General features: G+C 38.9%; 1 protein-coding gene across 2 annotated transcripts; it reads left to right on the top strand.

Annotated features, from left to right (window-relative positions):
* Window positions 1–581: 581 nt before the first annotated feature.
* LOC131690070 (basic salivary proline-rich protein 3) lies at window positions 582–8,751 on the top strand. 2 transcript variants are annotated; one of them, XM_058975550.1, is made up of 8 exons: window positions 582–645; window positions 704–866; window positions 922–1,135; window positions 1,196–1,295; window positions 1,363–1,468; window positions 1,771–1,827; window positions 7,524–8,050; window positions 8,405–8,751. In XM_058975550.1, exons 2-8 carry the CDS (start codon window positions 731–733, stop codon window positions 8,510–8,512), a joined length of 1,248 nt encoding a protein of 415 aa, XP_058831533.1. In that variant the 5' UTR covers window positions 582–645; window positions 704–730; the 3' UTR covers window positions 8,513–8,751. The 2 variants fall into 2 exon arrangements, with proteins under 2 accessions (XP_058831533.1, XP_058831534.1); XM_058975551.1 differs by lacking the exon at window positions 1,771–1,827.
* The last annotated feature ends 11,278 nt before the right edge of the window (window positions 8,752–20,029 follow it).

Raw genomic sequence — 20,029 nt, forward strand, 5'->3', positions numbered from 1 at the left:
ATTGAGTTTTTCTCTTTTACTCAGTTTTGAGTTTGGGATAAAAATGTCAAACTTGAGTACATTTTACTCAAAAGGCAAAAACGAAAAATAATCATTCCGCATTTTAATAAAACTGCAAATATATTCATTGTAATTTCAAATGTCATTTACCTGATCCTCCAGGCCGTTGTCCATGCGTTTACGATAACAGGAAATATAATCCGAGGGTCTTTCTCGACATCTACTTCATGCCGATCGGCATCTTGAAGAAATTGCAGAAACTGCAAAAACACAACTGGAAGTTAGATTTGGAAACAAGAGAATTCAATGAAACCTACCTTCTAGTTTTATGAACGATCAGCTTTGTTTAAGTTTAAGTCGACGCCTGACTCTGCACTTTTTTGAGCACAAGTAGTTTTTTCACTCAGAACTTTGAAAATTTAATGATTACTCAAGAGATCAGTTAGTTCTACTCAAATTAAAACTCATTTTTTGACATATTGCTATGACTTTTGAAATTGAGTGCTCCGAACTCAAATTTTGAGTAGTTCTGAATGAGCGTGTAGTCTGAATCGGCCTTTATTCGTGCATATCACTTTCACTGGGCAAACACTGAGCGAAAGTTCGAAAACGTCACTGATTGATTATTGACAGCAAAACTGCAAAGTAAGAAGATTGTTGAACATAAAATTTTTATTTTTATTAAAATTGGTGTTCTTTTTAGCACGTATACGATTTCGCTACCCGCAACATGAGCGCAAAGAAATATCTGAAGACCGTGCCTTCCCAACAACCAGCACAACCTGTTGCCAAAACAGAAAAAGAGGAGCAGCTTTGGAACGCCCTGAAGCGACATATTATGAGAGAACGCGAACGAAAAAAACAGGGTAAGTGTTAAGTTTTCAACAGACTATCCTCTAGTTTTAAACGTTTAAAATCTAGAGTTGGAAGCCGAGGTTGAGGAGGAGCGTTTACGAAAGGAACGTGAAGCTAGGGAAAAGCAGGATGTGATGACATTGGGTGAAACCAAGGAACAAATCCAGATGCTGGAAAAGACGCTACAGGAACTGCGCAACGAGAAGCAGCAGCTTTTCCTGCAACTGAAAAAGGTCCTGAATGAGGATGACAATCGGAAACGACAAATGAAGGAGTCGGTGTATGAATTATTAGACTATGTAGACTATTACGTTTGATAATCGAATCCTTTAATTTCCAGCGAAATGTTTGCTATTCATAATATACCACAGCAGCAAATTTTTATTCCTCAGCGTAATACGACGGCTATGCCTCCGCACCAGCAGCATTTAATACATAAGGTTGTGTTCTCTGTCATGATAACGGTAAAGAGACAGAAAAATGTGCGTTTTCTTGTAATTATTTCAGGCAAATCCACCGGTCAACGTGGTGAAACGAACCCACAGTCCATCGCCGCAGGGCTACTACAAGCAGCCTAATACAAACCAGCAGTATCCCCCTCCCCAGCCACAGAGTAAGTATTCGGTTTGTCCGATCAGCGCATTGTCAGATATTACAACATTTATTGATGATACATACAAGAATGAAGATTACTTTTTTGTATCGCATAACCATTTTTTTCAGTCTATTTGCTATTGAATATTTAGATTCGTTTTGGCTCCTACATGTTTATTTGTCTAAATCACGGAATCTTCTTTCAACCATTGTATTTAATTTAAAATCATTATATATTTATTGCTGCCAATCGTTTTTCCTTTTTTCTCGAAACCAATAAACACGTAACCTATTGAATTAAACAAAATTTGGTAAAAACAGAAATCGAGGAAGGTAGACGGGGCCCGGGTGAAGTGGCCCGTGCCGTTCTATGGAACAGTGAGTTGATCTTTTTGCTATAGTTTTAATATTTACAGTTTTGCTCTTTCTCCCTACCCTTCCCGCTATTCTTACTTTCACAAACTGTTGTTTTTCCGGTTTGGCTATTTTTTTCCATAGTTCTTCTGTTTCCAATGTTCGCTAATATGATAGCTCGGGTTTTACTAAAACATTTCCTATAAATTTGATCGTATTGGATTTTATCGCTTCAAAACGTATTCTCTGTGTGTTTTTGTGTATGTAAATGTTGGGAAGGTGTTTTGTTTTTGTTGCACATTTCATTCTCATTCTCGAGATATTTTCTTTGCTTTGAGTGGTATGTACCAAAATAACACATTTGCCTGGTTATGGGATTTACTTGAATAATACATTTAAATGGTACATATCTAGTTGTGATCCAGAGTCTTATAGATGCATACCTAGTGACACGTTCTAGAGCATGGTTGGATAATCCGATGACACATCGTCGCTGTTGTGCTATCTTATGCCAAGCGCCATTTAGCACATTTCGAGAAAACGATTTTTAAAGTTTGAGAGTGAATATCTTGAAGCATATAAATTGTATAAACAATTCAAAGAAGACAATTGATACTTCTATCCTGCCGTTATAAGCTTAATTGTCCCATGTTCTATGGGATTCCCTATATACATGGGACAATTATGCATGCAAGTATTGGGAAGATCGTTTGACAATGTTGCGAGTTTGGACTATAAATGTAACCAAAAGTCGCACTCACACGTGTCATAGGTGTGTATTGATGACAAAATTTGTATGGCGTGTCATATTCGTGCATGGAAAATTTTCCATAGAACAAAATCAATTATTATCTTTTATTCATATCTTTGGCTTCATTTAATCTATAAACAATCGGTGAGATACATTTAAAAAAAATGAGTCAGGGAATCTAGAAAAAATAGTTATATTTGGTTACAGTGTTGCCAAATATGCTATATTTCCATTTTAAAACTTAAACTGTATTTCTCTCCCAACTCGTGAAATTTTGTTTTGAAAATGATTATGCTATTGTCTTTCTCAGATAGTTTTACACATGAAAACATCTTATGCATCAAGATAGCTTGAACCAATCCCCAGACACAGTCATTTGAAGCAAAAAACTAAAAATTTCTCAGCACGTTTTTCGCTATATCTCAGTTACCTAGCAGAATGTCGAAATTCTGAAAACGCCATTTTATAGAGATTTTTTAGACAAGTGATGTGTCATATCTAACTCAGTTTACCCCAAAATGGCGTTTGTCATAAGATAGCACAACAGCGACGACATTTCTTCATTTGTACAAATTGTCAAGATGCTGGAATACTAGAAAAATTCCTCTGTTAAGCAATGGATGGACAATAATTTCTCGCTAAGTGCTTTTGCCTTAAAATCTGCTGGGGAGAGGCATTTTTGGTGAAAAAATAAAAATATGAAAAACTATCCAAGTCAGTGTTGGATATTACATACCATTGGAGCAACATCTCACTCCCATTCAGCAGTTTTCATGCCGCCACCCGCGTTACGGCTTGGTAATGCCAAACTTGTGTCGAAGGGGGTCAATTAAGTTTGTCTGACGCATTCTTGATTATTACATCATTAGCGTTTCTGCATTAGAATCGACAGACAGCCTTAGTTGACTAATAATTAGTTAATAATTCAAACCTCCTACAACGCTACCGAGCTCGCGATCCTTCAATGCATCGGAAAGTATGCGGGTGCTTCCGATGATGTTGAGAGTCCTACAGTTCCACGTCCCGAGTTTGCAATCGGTAGTCCTTATTCTTTGCCTTGGTCTTAGCCGACTGTGCCGGTCCGTATAATCTCGTTGATTATTCGTTGTTTGATTTTTTTTTATGGCTGGCTTACAAGCCTGACACCAACCCCTGAATTTCCCGGTAACCATGGTGCACAGTTTAGCTTAGAGTCCCTATCTAGCACTCGGACGATGATCAGTCGCCCCTAACATGGGGAACAGACGCTGTTGTGGGCCGCTCCTAACATGGAGAACAGACGCTCCGCGACCATAGTTTCCACCGGGCTTGGTTACCCGATCTTCACTTTAATTGCGCGTACCCCGGGCAGTACCGCAAGGAGGCAGGGATAGGAGTTGTATGGGCGTAATCTAAGGACCACGCGTGGGGTCTATTTTATTCATTCAAATACGCAATACCCAGCCATTTACCAGCTGGGAGGGTTTAAGGGGCTTTTTATTGGGATTTTCGATTGATTGACACCGGTGTAGTGGATTGCACTGGTTTTGCACTTTCTAGCAGAAGTGTCAATGGAACATACCCAGTTTTCTGCACTTCTGCTAGAAAGTGCAAAAACAGTGCAGTTTCAGTGCACTCCACTACACCGGTGTCAATCAATCGAAAACCCCATATGTTTTGCGTTTTTTCATACACTGCACCAGCCCAAACGCAATCTCGCACTAACACAACTGCACATGGATTAGTCAATACCAGTGTTTGCCAGCACGGCTTGCAGTAGGGGTAATTGTGTGTCGATTTATCAATCGATTTCGCCATCGTGCATAGGCCAATAAATTTATTAAATAATTGAAACAGTAGAAACGTATTAGTTAGTTTTTAGTACTAGTGTACAATTGTTATTTGCTAGTCGTATGTCTATCTGTGCATGTGTTCGTCTGAGTATTTGTGACAGCTGGGTCAGGAATGGATGCAGAATTGGCGCATATGATAGAATAGTGAGTAGATCCGGTGTCCGATTTGTGCATTCGATTGTATTCATTGGGGAAGGTTGGATTGGATAAATTAAGGTACAATCAATTTACCGACGCACGTGAATCATCCATTCGCGGTCAACATAGCATGATGAAATCGTAACAGTTAAACTAGTTTGATTGCATGTTAACTGTGTTCTTTTCTTCCACTTCATTGGTCTGTTTTTGTTGTACTTCTATTAGTTTGCTTTTCCACTACTCATGTATACCAAAATACTTTCGGTCAATTTAAACACTTCTTCCAATCTCTGCATTTTTTTCGGCATGTTATAATTCCCTTTATTACTATATCCTAAATTAGATTTACACTGACACTCACTAACACATTACATATTCTCTCACACTCTCCATCTCTCCCATTTCAAACGTACAAACGCTCGTGTCTTTCGCTATAACGCAAACCTGGTCTCAAATGCTAACATGCAATTGCAATCATCTACACATACTTACGCCTGCGATTTCGGCAGCATTAAAACACTCCGGTAATTAAGTTGACTTTGTAGCAGCCATAAATTTATAAACGCGGTCTCAAGCATTAAGCCGCTCGTGCGATCATGAATTGGTCGCGTCCGGAAGTCTCTACATTCAATTATAGTAGCCTAGATTTAATGCATATTCACTAGACAACACGTATACCATGGTGGTTTGACCGGGAACTCTAGTGATATCGGGAAACTGATTCTCTTGCAGCATCTCTACCATACACTAAAAATTAAGCATCGGATTCATGGTCCGCGCGAGATCGTTCAAGAATACACGCGAATATGCGAATGGCCACACGATTATAAAATCGAATTTATTTACGCGAAGTTACATACACGTTAGTGTAGCGACAAACATGTTAACTTACAAACGCTCGAGCCCTTCGCGATTACACTATTACGCAATTAGTGAACACCCACGCAAACCCAGGCAGATATGCACCTCTGGACTCTAACGCAAAAACTCGTGCGTGGAAGGGGTACGAACGCATCGCCACAAGACTCACAATTAGACTCATACGTACAAAGTCATACGCAATAATTACAGATATTCGTCTGGCAACCGGGGGAAGTGCATCTTAAACGCAGAACTTAGCATTTCGATGATGGCCTGTGTTCAAGGCACCATAGCTTCGTCCGTCAGGTCGAGGATGTATGAAACCCGCTAGGCACCACCCTAGGCTCTAGCTGTCCATAAAAGGATAAAAAACAAGACAAATATTCTTTTTAATTACGACCTTTTCATGCGTTATTCGCGTTTCTTCATCAACAACAATAGGTTTTTTCAAAAGACTTGTAAAATTTCATGTAGCTTTTCCTTTGACATCAAGGCGATATTTGTAAGCTACATGAAAACAACCAAAATATGATTCAGGTCTGATGACTAAACTATATAAGTAAGTAAGAATGATTGCAATTGTATGTTGGCGTTTGGGACCAGCCCACGAGCGTTTGTACGCATAAAATGAAGAGATTGTGAGTGTCTATGAGTGAATATGTAATTGATCGTGTTAGTGAGTGTTATACTTCTATTTTAAGATATAGAAAAAAGGAAAAATAACATGCCGAATACAGATAAAAAAGATGCAAAGAGATTAGGTAGAAGTGCATAAATTGACCGATATTATTTTTGGTATACATAAGTAGTCAAAAAGTAAACTAATAGAAACACAATATGGGTAGAAAAGTTCCCTTCATTACTCGCAACGCAGCACGGTTACGTGGAAACTTAAAAATTTTGTAAAAAGAATGAAAATAGTAGACGAAAACCGAAATCATTTTCCGAAAGTTGTTGAAAAACATTACGGAAAGTTCTGGAGAACTTTTCAATTCAAAAAATCTCGTTTTGGCAGCACCCTCAAATACGAGAGCTGCGGGTGAACGGCTCGCAGGAATAAATATTACAAAGCGTTGCTCAGAATTACACTTTTAGAAGAAAAGTTTTTTTAAGAAATACCCTAAGATACGTTATAGAAATAGCTTGAAAAGGAAAACTGTTTAATATGCAAACTTTAACAAAGTTGTTTCGACTTTATTACTCTAGAATACCGCAGCAGAAAACTGTCCAAGAACTATCGTTCTATCTCAAATAGTTTTTAAAATAATTAGTGGAACTTCGGTTTTTAGGACCACCTTAAAAGCGATTCAGTCAAAAGTAGCAATTTGTTACAGCAACGGACATCAAATCTCTATATCCAAAAATGAAAGCGTAAACAAGTGTTAGTTACTAATCTTAGAAATAATAAAATTTGTTTCATTTTTTTTATAAAATTACATATTGTAAAACTAACACAATCATAACATGTTGCTATGAATACATAGCGTTGTTTTATGATAGTCACTTGAGATCGATATTATGGGATAATCAAGTCCAAGGGAAATCTGGACAGAAAAAAAAACAGCCAAGCAGTGTGCAATGTGTCTAAAGTTGTCACTGCCTATAATCTTGGCCATTACCGTATGCGACTTAGTACCACAGATAACAGACGTTTAGGCTCGAGTCGAAATATGTGTGAGCGATGTAATACAGTTGAGTGCTACACGTGTAGCAAACAGTTGCGTAGATAGAAATATGAAACACTGATTTCAAACATTTACAAGTTTGCACAAGTTTAAAAAAAATTGTTAACCAAAATGTCTGTTATCTATGATAGTACTACTGCTGATTGACTCAAAAGCCATTTGGTTTATATGTACGAAGCCAATTGTCCAAGTTCAGCACGTAGGTAATGTACATGTGCTTTGTTGACCACTGAGCTATACTTGTAAATAGTACGTTCTAGAACCAATGGGTCAGGGTTTTTTGCATTTCACCCCTTTTCCATCCTTGTGAAGAATACTAACCAAGCCGCAAATTCTAACAGGACAGAACGGCGCACCGACTGTTAACATTCCTATTACCCACTATGCTTCCATCACCGCCTATCGCTAAGAAGGTCCGTACAAATTACTATCTCCTCTTACGTATTTTTGCAGAGCCGCAGTACTGCCCACCGGCAACGCTGTTCTATCCCACGGGTGCCCCGCCACAGCAGAACCCGCAAGACAACCGTCAACCCCAGACGCAAATCATCTATCCCTCCTACCAAGGCAACATGGCCCCGATGCCCATTCGTCAGCCGTATCACGTGGACCTGCCACCCCAGCAAGGGCCACCACCTTCGACGTCTCAAAAAGGACCGGATATGAACAAACCAGTACAGGCTCCGCCACCTGGCAACGTATATCATATCACGTTAGATCAGCACGGAAATCCGCAACCAACTCAAAATCCCGGTCCACCACCACAACTGAAGGCCATAACGATCGAGAAAATTCCACAAGATCGTGGCGTTCCATATCACATCGAACTGAAACATGATGATCGTAAAGATATGCGCCAAGTTCAGCAGCCACCTCCGCAATCATCACAGCAAACTACACACCTGCCAGAAGGAATTGTATACACTTCAGCACTTCGTCCTGGGGTTATTCCGATGCATGCGATTGCCTCGAATCAGCAAGTAAGCGCCATTGACCTAACCCGTTATTGCTAAACAGTGCTAGTTTTTTTAACGACCACACATGCTTTCATCATCCTTTTGTTTTTTTTTTTTTCATTTTGCATAATTTTTAAATGCACACTTCTAACCCCGCTTTTTATGGTTTGTATCACGGATTGTACTGGTCGTTGTCGTGACTCTTTTATCTTCTCAACAATTCTGCACTAACAGTATTCTGCTACTTGTCAATCATAAATAAAATTACGCACATTCTACTGCAATATGAAACCAGCCAACAGTATCCATTCTGTTCTATTTCTACCGTTTTTGCACTGGCCAAATTTTACCAAATTTCCAAACATGGGTTTACACAAGATGCCAAAGGGTGGCAGCATTACACAAGGATATCCACCGGTGCGGCCACCGCCGATCACCAATCCGCAGCAGCCGTCGCAGATGCACTATCAGAGACATCGTTACTAACGTATAACGTTATTACATTATGCAGTGTGGATTTTTACGAACAGCATTTGCCTATCTCGTAATAATAACGTTATTTTACAGTTTAGATTCGAAGTTGAAGAAATAATTCGCTAAATACACCAATGTTGCTCTACGGCAACAGGGATCGATAGTTGGATGGATCTCGTACGATTATTGTCCACTTTATGCCGTTGGTATCAGTCTTTCTTCGATAGAAATAAAAATGCGTAACGATTAGAGCACGGTCTGCAGTTATAAAAATGATTTTCTTTGTTCAACGATGACAAATCCGTAGTTAGTGGTTTGTTTTATTAGGCACAAAGCAAGGCACGTTGAAAATAAAATTTTCATTTATGTGGTGAGAAACCACTATATTACCACTAATTACCACTAATCACTGGCTGTAGTTCGCCCCATTTCGCGAAGGTCATCCAAAATCGGTTATTGTTCCAAAAACATCAATGCTGTGCATAACCTGATAATGAAAATCGTCATGTGACACACCGTGAGTTGGGGACATAAGAAAAGCACAAGTTTTACAAGAGAACTTATTGGAAAATGTGTCGTGTTAACGATATCAACTCCTACTGGTTGACAGCATTTTACAGAAATAAGATGTTTCCATGTAGGGGAACATGGGGGGACTTCCTTATTAAGAGCACCCTTTATGATAATTCTGTTGATGTTTCTGTTTCCATAAACATTTAATTTTGAGCTAAATAATTGGTTTTCTATGCTAAGAAAAGGACAATTGTCCCGTGTACTATCTGAAACAATCTGAAACAATCCTCAATTGCATAAGAATATTCTATTCTAATGATCCTAGCTGTCAGCAGAATTTTTAGTCGGATTGCTAACGATGTGACCGTTAAGAATATGTCAAACAAACACAATTGACTCTCTTCGACACAAGTTTATCCTTACCATGCCATAATGCGGGTGGCGTCCTGAAAACTTGAACAGAAGTTTAGGAAAGCTTTAAGCAACATCTGATATTACTCCAACAAAATGTGTTGGGCTTCGATCAATAGCCAAAGTAATAACATTGGTGTCAGTGTAGTGTTATTCAGACACACATCGATTGAGCACTTGATGTCACTAATTCTTTAGACTCGTATGTGGCCCATTTATAGTTTGGTGACTACAACCAACCTGGGCTTGTTTGGAAGGATGTTTAATATAGTGACAAGAAAAAAAAATAAGCCTTATCGGCCCACCCCCTGAGTCGCTTCCTAGTGCCACCAGGAGTATTTGCTCCAACCTTTAAGCAAATCGAACAAGTCTAGCTACCGGACGAACGTGCCTGAAGTTTGTATGGGATGTTTCGACAATTTATTTAGCTCGTATTTTCGCCACTAGGTAGCACTGTACTGCCGTGATACGCATAACAGTCCCACCTGCATAGGAAACCCATAGCAAATGGGACTGTTATGCGGATCACGGCAGTGTATACGTCATATTATCACTGCAAGTGAAAATAAGACTTTTAATCAATCCGGCTATTTTGAAAGAAGTTACTAAACTTTTAACGAAGTGATGTCTGAGTCAGTTTTGCATGCGGCCTGGCAGTGCATGGTAATGTGTCAATACTCGATTCTCACGAATTTAAAAATTTCGTGAAATAATGGTTAGGTTTAGCTCAATAGCATGTTAAGAAGAATTATAGTAAATAAAACGAGTCATGTTTTGGTTAGAACATTTTAGTTCCACATGTTACCGCATAGAGGGCGCCAACACTAACTTTTCAACGGAGAGAGATGGAAATTAGGTGTCTTCTACAAAATTGTAGAACAAGCATTTTTTAGTAATTCTTCTGAACATCTAGATATTCTATCTCTCTTATATGCAAAGCTAGTTTTGGCGCCCTCTTTCAATAAAACCGGATTGACTAGCAGTCTTCGACAAAGTTGTAGACGATTCAATTGTCTTTCTTATTTTCACTTATAGTGTTAATACGACGTATACATTGCTACCTAGCGACGAAAACGCGAGCTAATGGGTTTTCTCCATATAAATTATCGAAAAATCCCATGTAAACGTCAGGCACGTTGGTCTGGTAGCTAGACTTGTCCGATTTGCTTCAAATTTGATATAAGTACTCCTGGTGAGACTAGGAAACGATACAGGTGTGGGCCGATTGAGTTATCATAATTTCATTGTTTTTCTGGGCAGTCTAATGTTCAATCTTGCTATTTCTGAAGCCTTAGAACATTATCTAAACACGCCGACACATAATTTAAAGAGCTGGCCCAGTTAAGCTCAGCCGGAAATGAACTGGAATTCCGGCTGATTCCAGTTCGCATTCCGGTTCCAGTGACACAACCGATTCTAGTTAGAATCGGTTGTGTCACTTGAGCCGGAATATGAGCTGGAACCAGCCAGAATTCCAGTTCAGTTCCGGCTGAACTTTACTGGGGGAGAGCGAGGTCTCTCGCACCAAACCACCCCATCGACAGCACACACTTGGAATCCGTCAATTCAGCTCAAGAGCGTTTAAGAGCGTTCTGCTTTTTCTGTGGTGTGTAATCATTATATCTTCATTGGAAGGAAATGGTATCAGTGCCTGGCAGCAGTAATGTTCATTGGATGACAAAGGGGCAGCCCTAGCAACGCTCGTTGCTTGGTTGAATTGTGCGGACCAATCATTGTGCAGATAATAACTACCTTCGCAAAATCCATTTCCGTTATTTTTAGTAACTGTACATTCTACGGAATTAGTTGCAAAATTGTTGTGCGCATTTCTAATCAGATAGACTTAGAAAAAAAAAATTAAAAAAGATCCGGCCGATAATTTTGAGGCGGGCCCTTATATTGAAACGTTAGAAGTATTCTACTTCAAAAGATGATGGGTTTGTTAAGGGCATTAGTGCACCTTCGAATGGACTTTTCTCTTTCAAATACACTTCATGTAGACCAATAAAGATCAAATGAAAAATGAACAACGAATAAACAAATAAGATCCTAGACTGACTTGGACTGTCCATCGAGCCTAGTTTGCATACCGTACATAACTAGGCTTTCTGTTCTCCATTCACACGCGTGTTGATTAAGGGGTTACCAGGGGTTACAAAAAATCCGAGAAGATTTGACACAAGATGGCGGTTGTGCAGCTTTTTTCCGTGGATGCACAGAGGAGTAATTGGGGTCGAATCCTGGCCAAAATTATTTGCTGCTGCAATTGTTGTTATTATGCCTTAATATGAACCAAAAATAGACAATTACTAGTTTTTGGAACAATTTGGCATCTATCCACCTACCAGTGCAGAGGCCAATTTTCTATATCCTTTCGAATACTAGTAATTTCTAGGTGATCTTTGTGAATACATTTGTTTTTCCAGTTGCATAAACATTTGAAATCTTGTTTTGTAATACTGCTTCAGTAACTTTGCCGGATCTAGCCGTATAATGTATCTTTTTTATCATTCAAATTTGGAGTAAAATGCTAAAAAAGGGTATTTTTTAAAGTTGGTGCAATACACAGCAAGTCTACTCTTTTAGTTAGTTTTAAGCTGAAGTTAAACAAACGGTTGTGTTGAACTACGCTTGTACTAATATTGTCTTATTTAATACAGTCATCATCACTAGAAAGCGATTTTGCTGAATATATATATATATATATATATATATATATATATATATATATATATATATATATATATATATATATATATATATATATATATATATATATATATATATATATATATATATATATATATGTATATATATATATATGTATATATATATATGTATATATATATATATGTATATATATATATGTATATATATATATATATATATATATATATATATATATATATATATATATATATATATATATATATATATATATATATATATATATATATATATATATATATATATATATATATATATATATATATATATATATAAATATAACGAAACAAAAAAATCGAAAAAAAAAAATTTTGGTTTTTGGCCAAGAATTTGTTCTAGTTAATCCTCTGTGAGACACCTCTTTTTGGAAAGGGTCCACGGCCGGTAACCTATTTCCCGCAATTTCCAACCTACAACCACAGAGAACAGACATCCATGATCGAACAAAAATATTTAAAAAACGTGTGTAAACATTTGAATTAATATACGATAAACACTAGCGCCGCCACACCAACGTATCCCAACTATCCGTCAAATCCATTCCGGAACCGGTTCGAAATCCTGAATGGATTCAGTATGGAATCTTGCTCAAAGAAAACAACCGATTCCGACTCTATCGGTTGATGCATTTGAGTTGGAATTCATACTGGAAGTTCGAACCGGTTCCGGACTAGTTTGACTGGGTAGAGGAATAACCGCTGTCAATTCTGTCGAACTCAGCCACAAAAAAACATGACGACAGTGGCGCACCTGGTTTGAATATCCCAACTACTTTCGAAACCGTTAGACATTTTACACAAGTTGAATGCTGAAGATGGACGTCTGTTCTCTGTGCTACAACTTAAAACTAAAGTTTTTTTTTTCCAATTCCTTATAATAATAGCAAGCGACGCACGTAGGATTTTTCCGATATATTATTTTTTTTTTTTTGCAAAATGGCACCCTTTTTTGTGAAAAATTTCCGAAAATGTCAAAAATCGACACAAAATTGTTTAAAAAGAAATTAACCAATAAAAATAAAATTTTACGTGCGTCGCTGGAAAATTAAATTTGGATTTGCTGCAAAAATTTCAAAACGATCAAAAATCATTTGCTCGAGTTTCGTTTTCGGCCAGCTCAAAAAATATGGTTTCGCGAAAAACGCGGTTAAATTTTTCAATGAGCTCGGAGGCTACATAAAAGGCGCTGCCGCAGAATTGAAAATTTAAACATTTAACAATGATTCTCGTCTGCAATCGTTTGGTATATCATTTTGAAGAGCTTAAGCATATTTTGGACCAATAAAAAAATCTCGACTTTTTAAAAACTCTACAGCGGTGTAATCCCTTAATGTAAGAACATGCTCAAAAGTTCAATCGGGGTGCTTCAAAGTTGGAGTATAACATCTACACAGGTAGCGAATCATGGATCAATGCATATGCAAAGTAAGTATACCAAAACGAAGGAAAATTCAATTAATTATCTTCTGATGTCTATGATAGCCAATTTAAGAGTTTAGGATAAGGTAATGTGATTTTTCTATGAAAGTTTTTCTATCACCAAATTTTTATGCGATGCATGGATTCCAACATAAACGCATATTTAGACCAGATTTTTCGGTAATTCACGTAAGACAATCAAACTTTTATGTAAGGTATTATGTCCTCATGCACGAAATTTGGTCTAATCCAAAAAAAAAAATGCTTGGGAAACAATATACCGCTAATAGATTGCCTATGGTCGATTTTATGTTGTCACGTTACTCTGCGTTAAAATCCGTAGGCAAGCCCAAGAATAACACCACCAAATGCGAAGAGAAACTACAAAAATCTCGACAAAAGTTACTCCACGTGTCAAATCAATGGTTATCTCAAGTATAAAATATCACGATATCTCACAAAGAAATTACACAAATCGTAACTAAGGTCTTGAAATCATGAACTTTATTCACATTACAGTTTTGTTATTCATATGTAAAGACCCGTTTTTATCAACCCTTGGTGAATTTCAAGCTGATAAAACGGAGTCATTGACAAAAGCGGGACTTATATTTTTCTTTCTTTCTAATAAACCGAAGTTCTTAAAATATTCTTTTTTAGTCCCTAGATTTTTCTGATTATTTAGTTTAAATGTCCCTTAAGGGACATTTAAACTGACAGCGCAAAATTCATATTTCGGATCTCTCTAAGATAAGAAAAATATGCTCAAGAAATTATTTACTCGAAATCAACTTGGTTCGTCTGCTAGGGCCCATCAAACTACAATTGGGAGAGATGCCGCACTCAATGGAAGAGGATGCATAGCTAAAATGTATATTTTTCACCCCGGAATGTCATTAAATGATCATTTGCGTCAAGTATAGGTTCTTAATAAGGTTTATCCACAAAATAACGGACCTAACACAGTGACATATAGGATTATGAGTCTATTTATCTATATATTTAAATGGGCAACATGTATCTAAGTATTAGTTACTTCGGTTTATTCTTTAAAGTTTCAGGCACTAATTTTCGTGAACGCATTGATTTGTAGTGATGTCAATATTGAGATAAAAGCGGAAATTTGAACGAATTGATGCTTTTTCAAAATGAATCTTTTAAGAATGTAAGTAGGGGTTTGCCCACTACTCGGGTTCTTGTTTGCCCGGCGAACCCTTCTTTTCAGGGCGGCCTAGGTGCTTCTACAGAATTTCGGATTTTCGTTTCACAAGAAAAAAAAGGTAAACAAACTAATAAATTCTAACTTTACCGTTTATTCTCCAAAATCCTCACGCTGCTGCTGCTGCTACGTTTCTGGGCGGAAAGGCGGATTGTCTCTTCCGACCGGCCGGGACTGCAACGGCCGAGTTCTCCCGGAATGTCGTTGGCTGCTCCGGCAGCGGTCCTTGGCGTTTAGCTAGGGAGGTGAGCTTGGCTCCTTTGTCGGAACCTCCCTAGCGACGTTGGCGACAAATCGCCGGATCGTCTACTCGCCGTAAACGATCCCGGAAGTCACCGCAGTGCTCTTCCCAGGGGGAACCTTTGTCCGCCCTGCTTCGTTCTCCTTGACAATTAGCTATAGAGGAGAGCTTGGCTCGTTTGACTTATCCTCTATAGCGAGAACGGCCGATGTCGTGGTTCCTTATTGTTTAGCCGGGGAAGCGAAAGCACTCCTTTACACTTAGCTTACCCCTATTGGCGAACCGACACCGTACACTTCACTAATGCCCGAACCACGGGCCGGCACTTTTGACGGTTTTAGCTTGCCGTCGCACGCGCGCACTGAGATAATCTCCTAGTGGCGGGAAACTGTCCCGAAAACAAAACAAAAACTGATCGGGCGTCTGATCGATGCCGTGGTCCGTCACTATCTGCTGGTCAAAAAACTCGATGGCTGCCTTCCGCACTCGACTATCACCAACACAATCCGCCTCATTGCATAGCTGTCACCCATGAGCAACATAACCAGCGCACTCGTATTTTCGCAAGAGGAGAGCGGTAGCCTAGCTAAACCCTATGCTACTAATTCACAAACATAAAACAAAATTTTCTACACCTATCTGATTACACAAAACCGTTCACAAACGCGAAACTATATAAAAATTTACAAACTAAATGTGAACGGTATCGAACAGCGGTGAGCATAACTTTAACGTAAACAATACACTCTACGGAGTGTATACGCAAAAAAAGGGTATATTTCCACCCAGTGCTAAATTGTTACCCTGACGGGTTACAATCTCGCCCACACCGGGTGGAAAAAAATTGGCAACAATTTTTTTCTAACCTAACACCTAACACCGATACAATAATAATGAACGAAATGAATAAATAAATAAATAAACAAAGAAAAACTAACTACACCTAATCATTTCTTCCGCAATTTATAAATTTTCATCTCAGAACTAATCGACCGGATGTCCTAACCGGTGAACTGTTTGTCTGTGTTGGGTCTGATAATACTGACAGCGAGAGGTTGTCAGCCATCGTCATTACTCGGCTATGGGTTGAACCCTAAATCTAATCCGAAAGCAAGATCGGTAACAACTCGATATTCCTAAAATTCTGCAAGTGACATTGACAATTTTCAATGTTTCAACTTGCAGGGGAACGGTTGTCGGCATTATTTTGTTCTTTTTCATCGACTGTCCAGAAATGTCTTTCGTGTTCTTACGGTACCAGTACTACACGCCTGTGTTGGGGTTTCTATCCAAATACATTCATACAATTATCTCATTCATTCATCCTCAATCAGTGGCCTACTCGATCATGCACATTCCGATAAGCACTTCGAATTAACCCCAAAACAATTTTATCTTATCATTCACACATGCATTCATTCACTGTTCGATTCTGCACACATACATTCACACATACCATACCGCTTAACACGTCATCGTTTCTCCCCTTCGCAGACATTCCGGACAAAATATTTGTATATTCGTCCCTTTTCGCCTCAAAACGCTTCGTACATGGCAAAAGAAACGTTTGAGAGGGACCAAAGAATGTCTTTCGCATAATTTAAACAGATCAAAATGATTCCCGCTGGAATCAAACGAACCACCCCAGTTTAAACCACAAACCCAAAATTATGCGAAATAAAATTTTATTATTTGATTCGAAATCGAAGACGCGGTATCGTTTTACCCCATTCGCTCTTCCACTCACACTACTCTGATCCAAATCGGGCTACACCTGCATGATGCAGAGCATTGATGCGAACATCGGGGAAAATGTCAAAATCGATGATGGTGTCATCCATCGACAGGATGAATGAACCAAAATCAAAACAAGTTCGGTATTGCGAAATCGCCGTGGACGATGTGTTGTTTTCGCGTTTCTAGCCCGTTCGTTAGGGTCGCGGGATTCCTGCCGGTTGGGAACTAGTTGCGCAAGTTAGTGGTCCCTGTCGAAGAAGGGATTGGTGAGTTTTATTATAGTTCCGGTGCCCCAAACAAGGGTATTTTTTCAATTTTGTGCACCCGTAGGTGCGGGTGTTCCCCCCGAAGAGGGGTTTTTTTGGAATTTTTTATGTTGCCGAAGACGGCAGAAGAATGATGTGTGTGCATCCGGCGGTGAAAGGACGGTACGATAGGTTCGTTTTGTTTCTTCCAAACACTGGTACTGGTTTGGTTAGAAAGTTTGCTTTACCGTAACCGTCTCGACCGCCGGAGCAAATCAAATTAGTGGATAATTTGGTTACCTCACTGCGCGAGTGGGGCGCAAAAGAATTTTTTTATTTGTTTGCCGAACACGGCAGGTAGTGTATTTAGATGCGTCCGGTGCCCGGGAGAACGGCACGGTATAAGATTAGTGTTTTTTAGTAGAGTATTCCACCCTACCGTAGTCGTCACCGGGGCCGGAGCATATATTTCGTGCGAGTGTTTGTTTACCACACTGCGTGAGTGTGGCTCTGAAAAATTGCAAGAAGGTGTTGAAGAACCTTCTCGCGGCAGAGTTGTTCTTCCACAATAAAAATAGAGAAGACGGAGAAATGTTTGTTTTTTTAATGTAGAATACATTTAAGCTTTCAATATAGGGGTCCCGTTTCAAAATATCGGCTGCGGCGCCGCGTCAGATTTTGAACGTTAATAACTTTTATCATACTTAACAGAATGATTTGATTTTTAGGCCAATTTGTTGAAAATATGTTCCTCTATGCTGTATTAAAATTTGAAGTATGTATAACATGCACTAATAACAAAAAATTGTGTTTTTGAAAAATCTTTCGAAAACTACTCGGAAAAGTGAAAATTTTCAGCCCATCCCGCACAGAGCCGTCAAAATGGTGGACCAACCGAACAATAAAATAATGAAAAGTTTATATATAGGTCCACTACATGTTTGTTTTATGATTATTCGCATTGGGTTGCTTGACGAGAGCAGTTGGTGGGGGAAAGACGGCATATTCCTTTGGTTAGGCCATTAGAAGCCGGACGGAAAGGAAAGGCTCATACACGGCACGAGAACGAGCGAGAAAGCGATAGTAGTGCATATTAGCGCGATTATATAAATATCTATCGGTCGGTTTTTCTCATCATTCGTATTCGTTCAAGTTCAAGCACTAGCAAGCAGCCAGTCCACCGAAGGAAAGCAGTTGGCGATGACGACGGCGGAAAAAGTGCCCCAGCTACTGGTGACTCATCGCAACCCGATCAGGAACTGTCGCCCTGCAAGAATTTCGCCCCAACTAAAGGGCAACAGAGTAGGCTATCGTTCCAGCGTCTGGGTCGTGAGATTGTGCAGGACTGCAAAATCGAGCCACGCTTACAAAGCTCAGTCGTAATGATGCCCCGAGAAGCCAACGATGCCTACTTGGTCGGTTTGTTCGAGGATGCAAAATAGTGCTTTGTGGCTCACCGTGTCCGCGGGGAGTGCGTCTGAATTATGCTCCCGCAATAAAACAATAAACGGTTCTTTACAGGACCAATTAATTGTGTTGTAATAAGAGTTAAACTGAAATTTACATTTTATGGTGTATAACAAATAATTTTCAGAAAGCTAGATAAAAAATACGATGTGTGGAAAGAAAGAAAGAGAATTTAAATTATCCTCTCTCGCTCGTTTTCGTGCACTGCTTTTCCTTTCCTTTCTGCTGCTACTACCATCATAACTAAAACGAATGTGCGTGTTCCCCCACCATCTCTTGGCCAGTGTTGCCACAATTGCATGTCGCTATTACAATTTGAATTATTTTATTGATCCTCTCTAGTATTGATAAAATATAGAACGTGCAAAGTACACTAGTCGCATGCTTTTATTCGAACTTTTTGGCAGCCTCCGTTGATTAACTGCATAAATCGATTTGTTTGTGCAGCTCCTTGCTAGTAGCAAACTAAATAGCCTTTATCAGCGCTAACAAATAACACGAAAGAATTTAAATTTGTGAAAATCTTTTCCTTCTTTTCAAATCTGCAGCATTCTTTGAAAATATTGTTTGAATGTTGTTATTGAAAAACTGAACATGCAAGTTTGCTAGCACTGGCCACTAGATTGAAGGCGATGGAAAGACAGAATATTCGTTTTGGTTATGCTAGTATTGGTAGCCGAACGGAAAGGAAAGGCACAGGAATGGCACGAAAACGAGCGAGAGAGCGATAGTAGCGCTTTCTCGTGTGTTCATATATGAATATTGGTCGGTCGGTTTTTCTCATCATTCGTATTCGTTCAAGCACTAGCAAGCAGCCAGTCCACCGGAGGAAAGAAGTTGGCGATGACGACGGTCGGAAAAAGTGCCCCAGCTACTGGTGACTCATCGCAACCCGATCAGGAACTGTCGCCCTGCAAGAATTTCGCCCCAACTAAAGGGCAACAGAGAAACTAATCTGTGTTCTAATAAGAGTTAAACGGGCTCACCGTGTCCGCGGGGAATGCGTCTGAATTATGCTCCCGCAATAAAACAATAAACGGTTCTTTACAGGACCAATTAATTGTGTTGTAATAAGAGTTAAACTGAAATTTACATTTTATGGTGTATAACAAATAATTTTCAGAAAGCTATATAAGAAATACGATGTGTGGAAAGAAAGAAAGAGAATTTAAATTATCCTCTCTCGCTCGTTTTCGTGCACTGCTTTTCCATTCCTTTCTGCTGCTACTACCATCATAACTAAAACGAATGTGCGTGTTCCCCCACCATCTCTTGGCCAGTGTTGCCACAATTGCATGTCGCTATAACAATTTGAATTATTTTATTGATCCTCTCTAGTATTGATAAAATATAGAATATGCAAAGTACACTAGTCGCATGCTTTTATTCGAACTTTTTGGCAGCCTCCGTTGATTAACTGCATAAATCGATTTGTTTGTGCAGCTCCTTGCTAGTAGCAAACTAAATAGCCTTTATCAGCGCTAACAAATAAGACAAAAGAATTTAAATTTGTGAAAATCTTCTCCTTCCTTCTTTTCAAATCTGCAACAT

This window comes from Topomyia yanbarensis, chromosome 3 (assembly GCF_030247195.1).
Source record: "Topomyia yanbarensis strain Yona2022 chromosome 3, ASM3024719v1, whole genome shotgun sequence".
Lineage (NCBI taxonomy): Eukaryota > Metazoa > Arthropoda > Insecta > Diptera > Culicidae > Topomyia > Topomyia yanbarensis.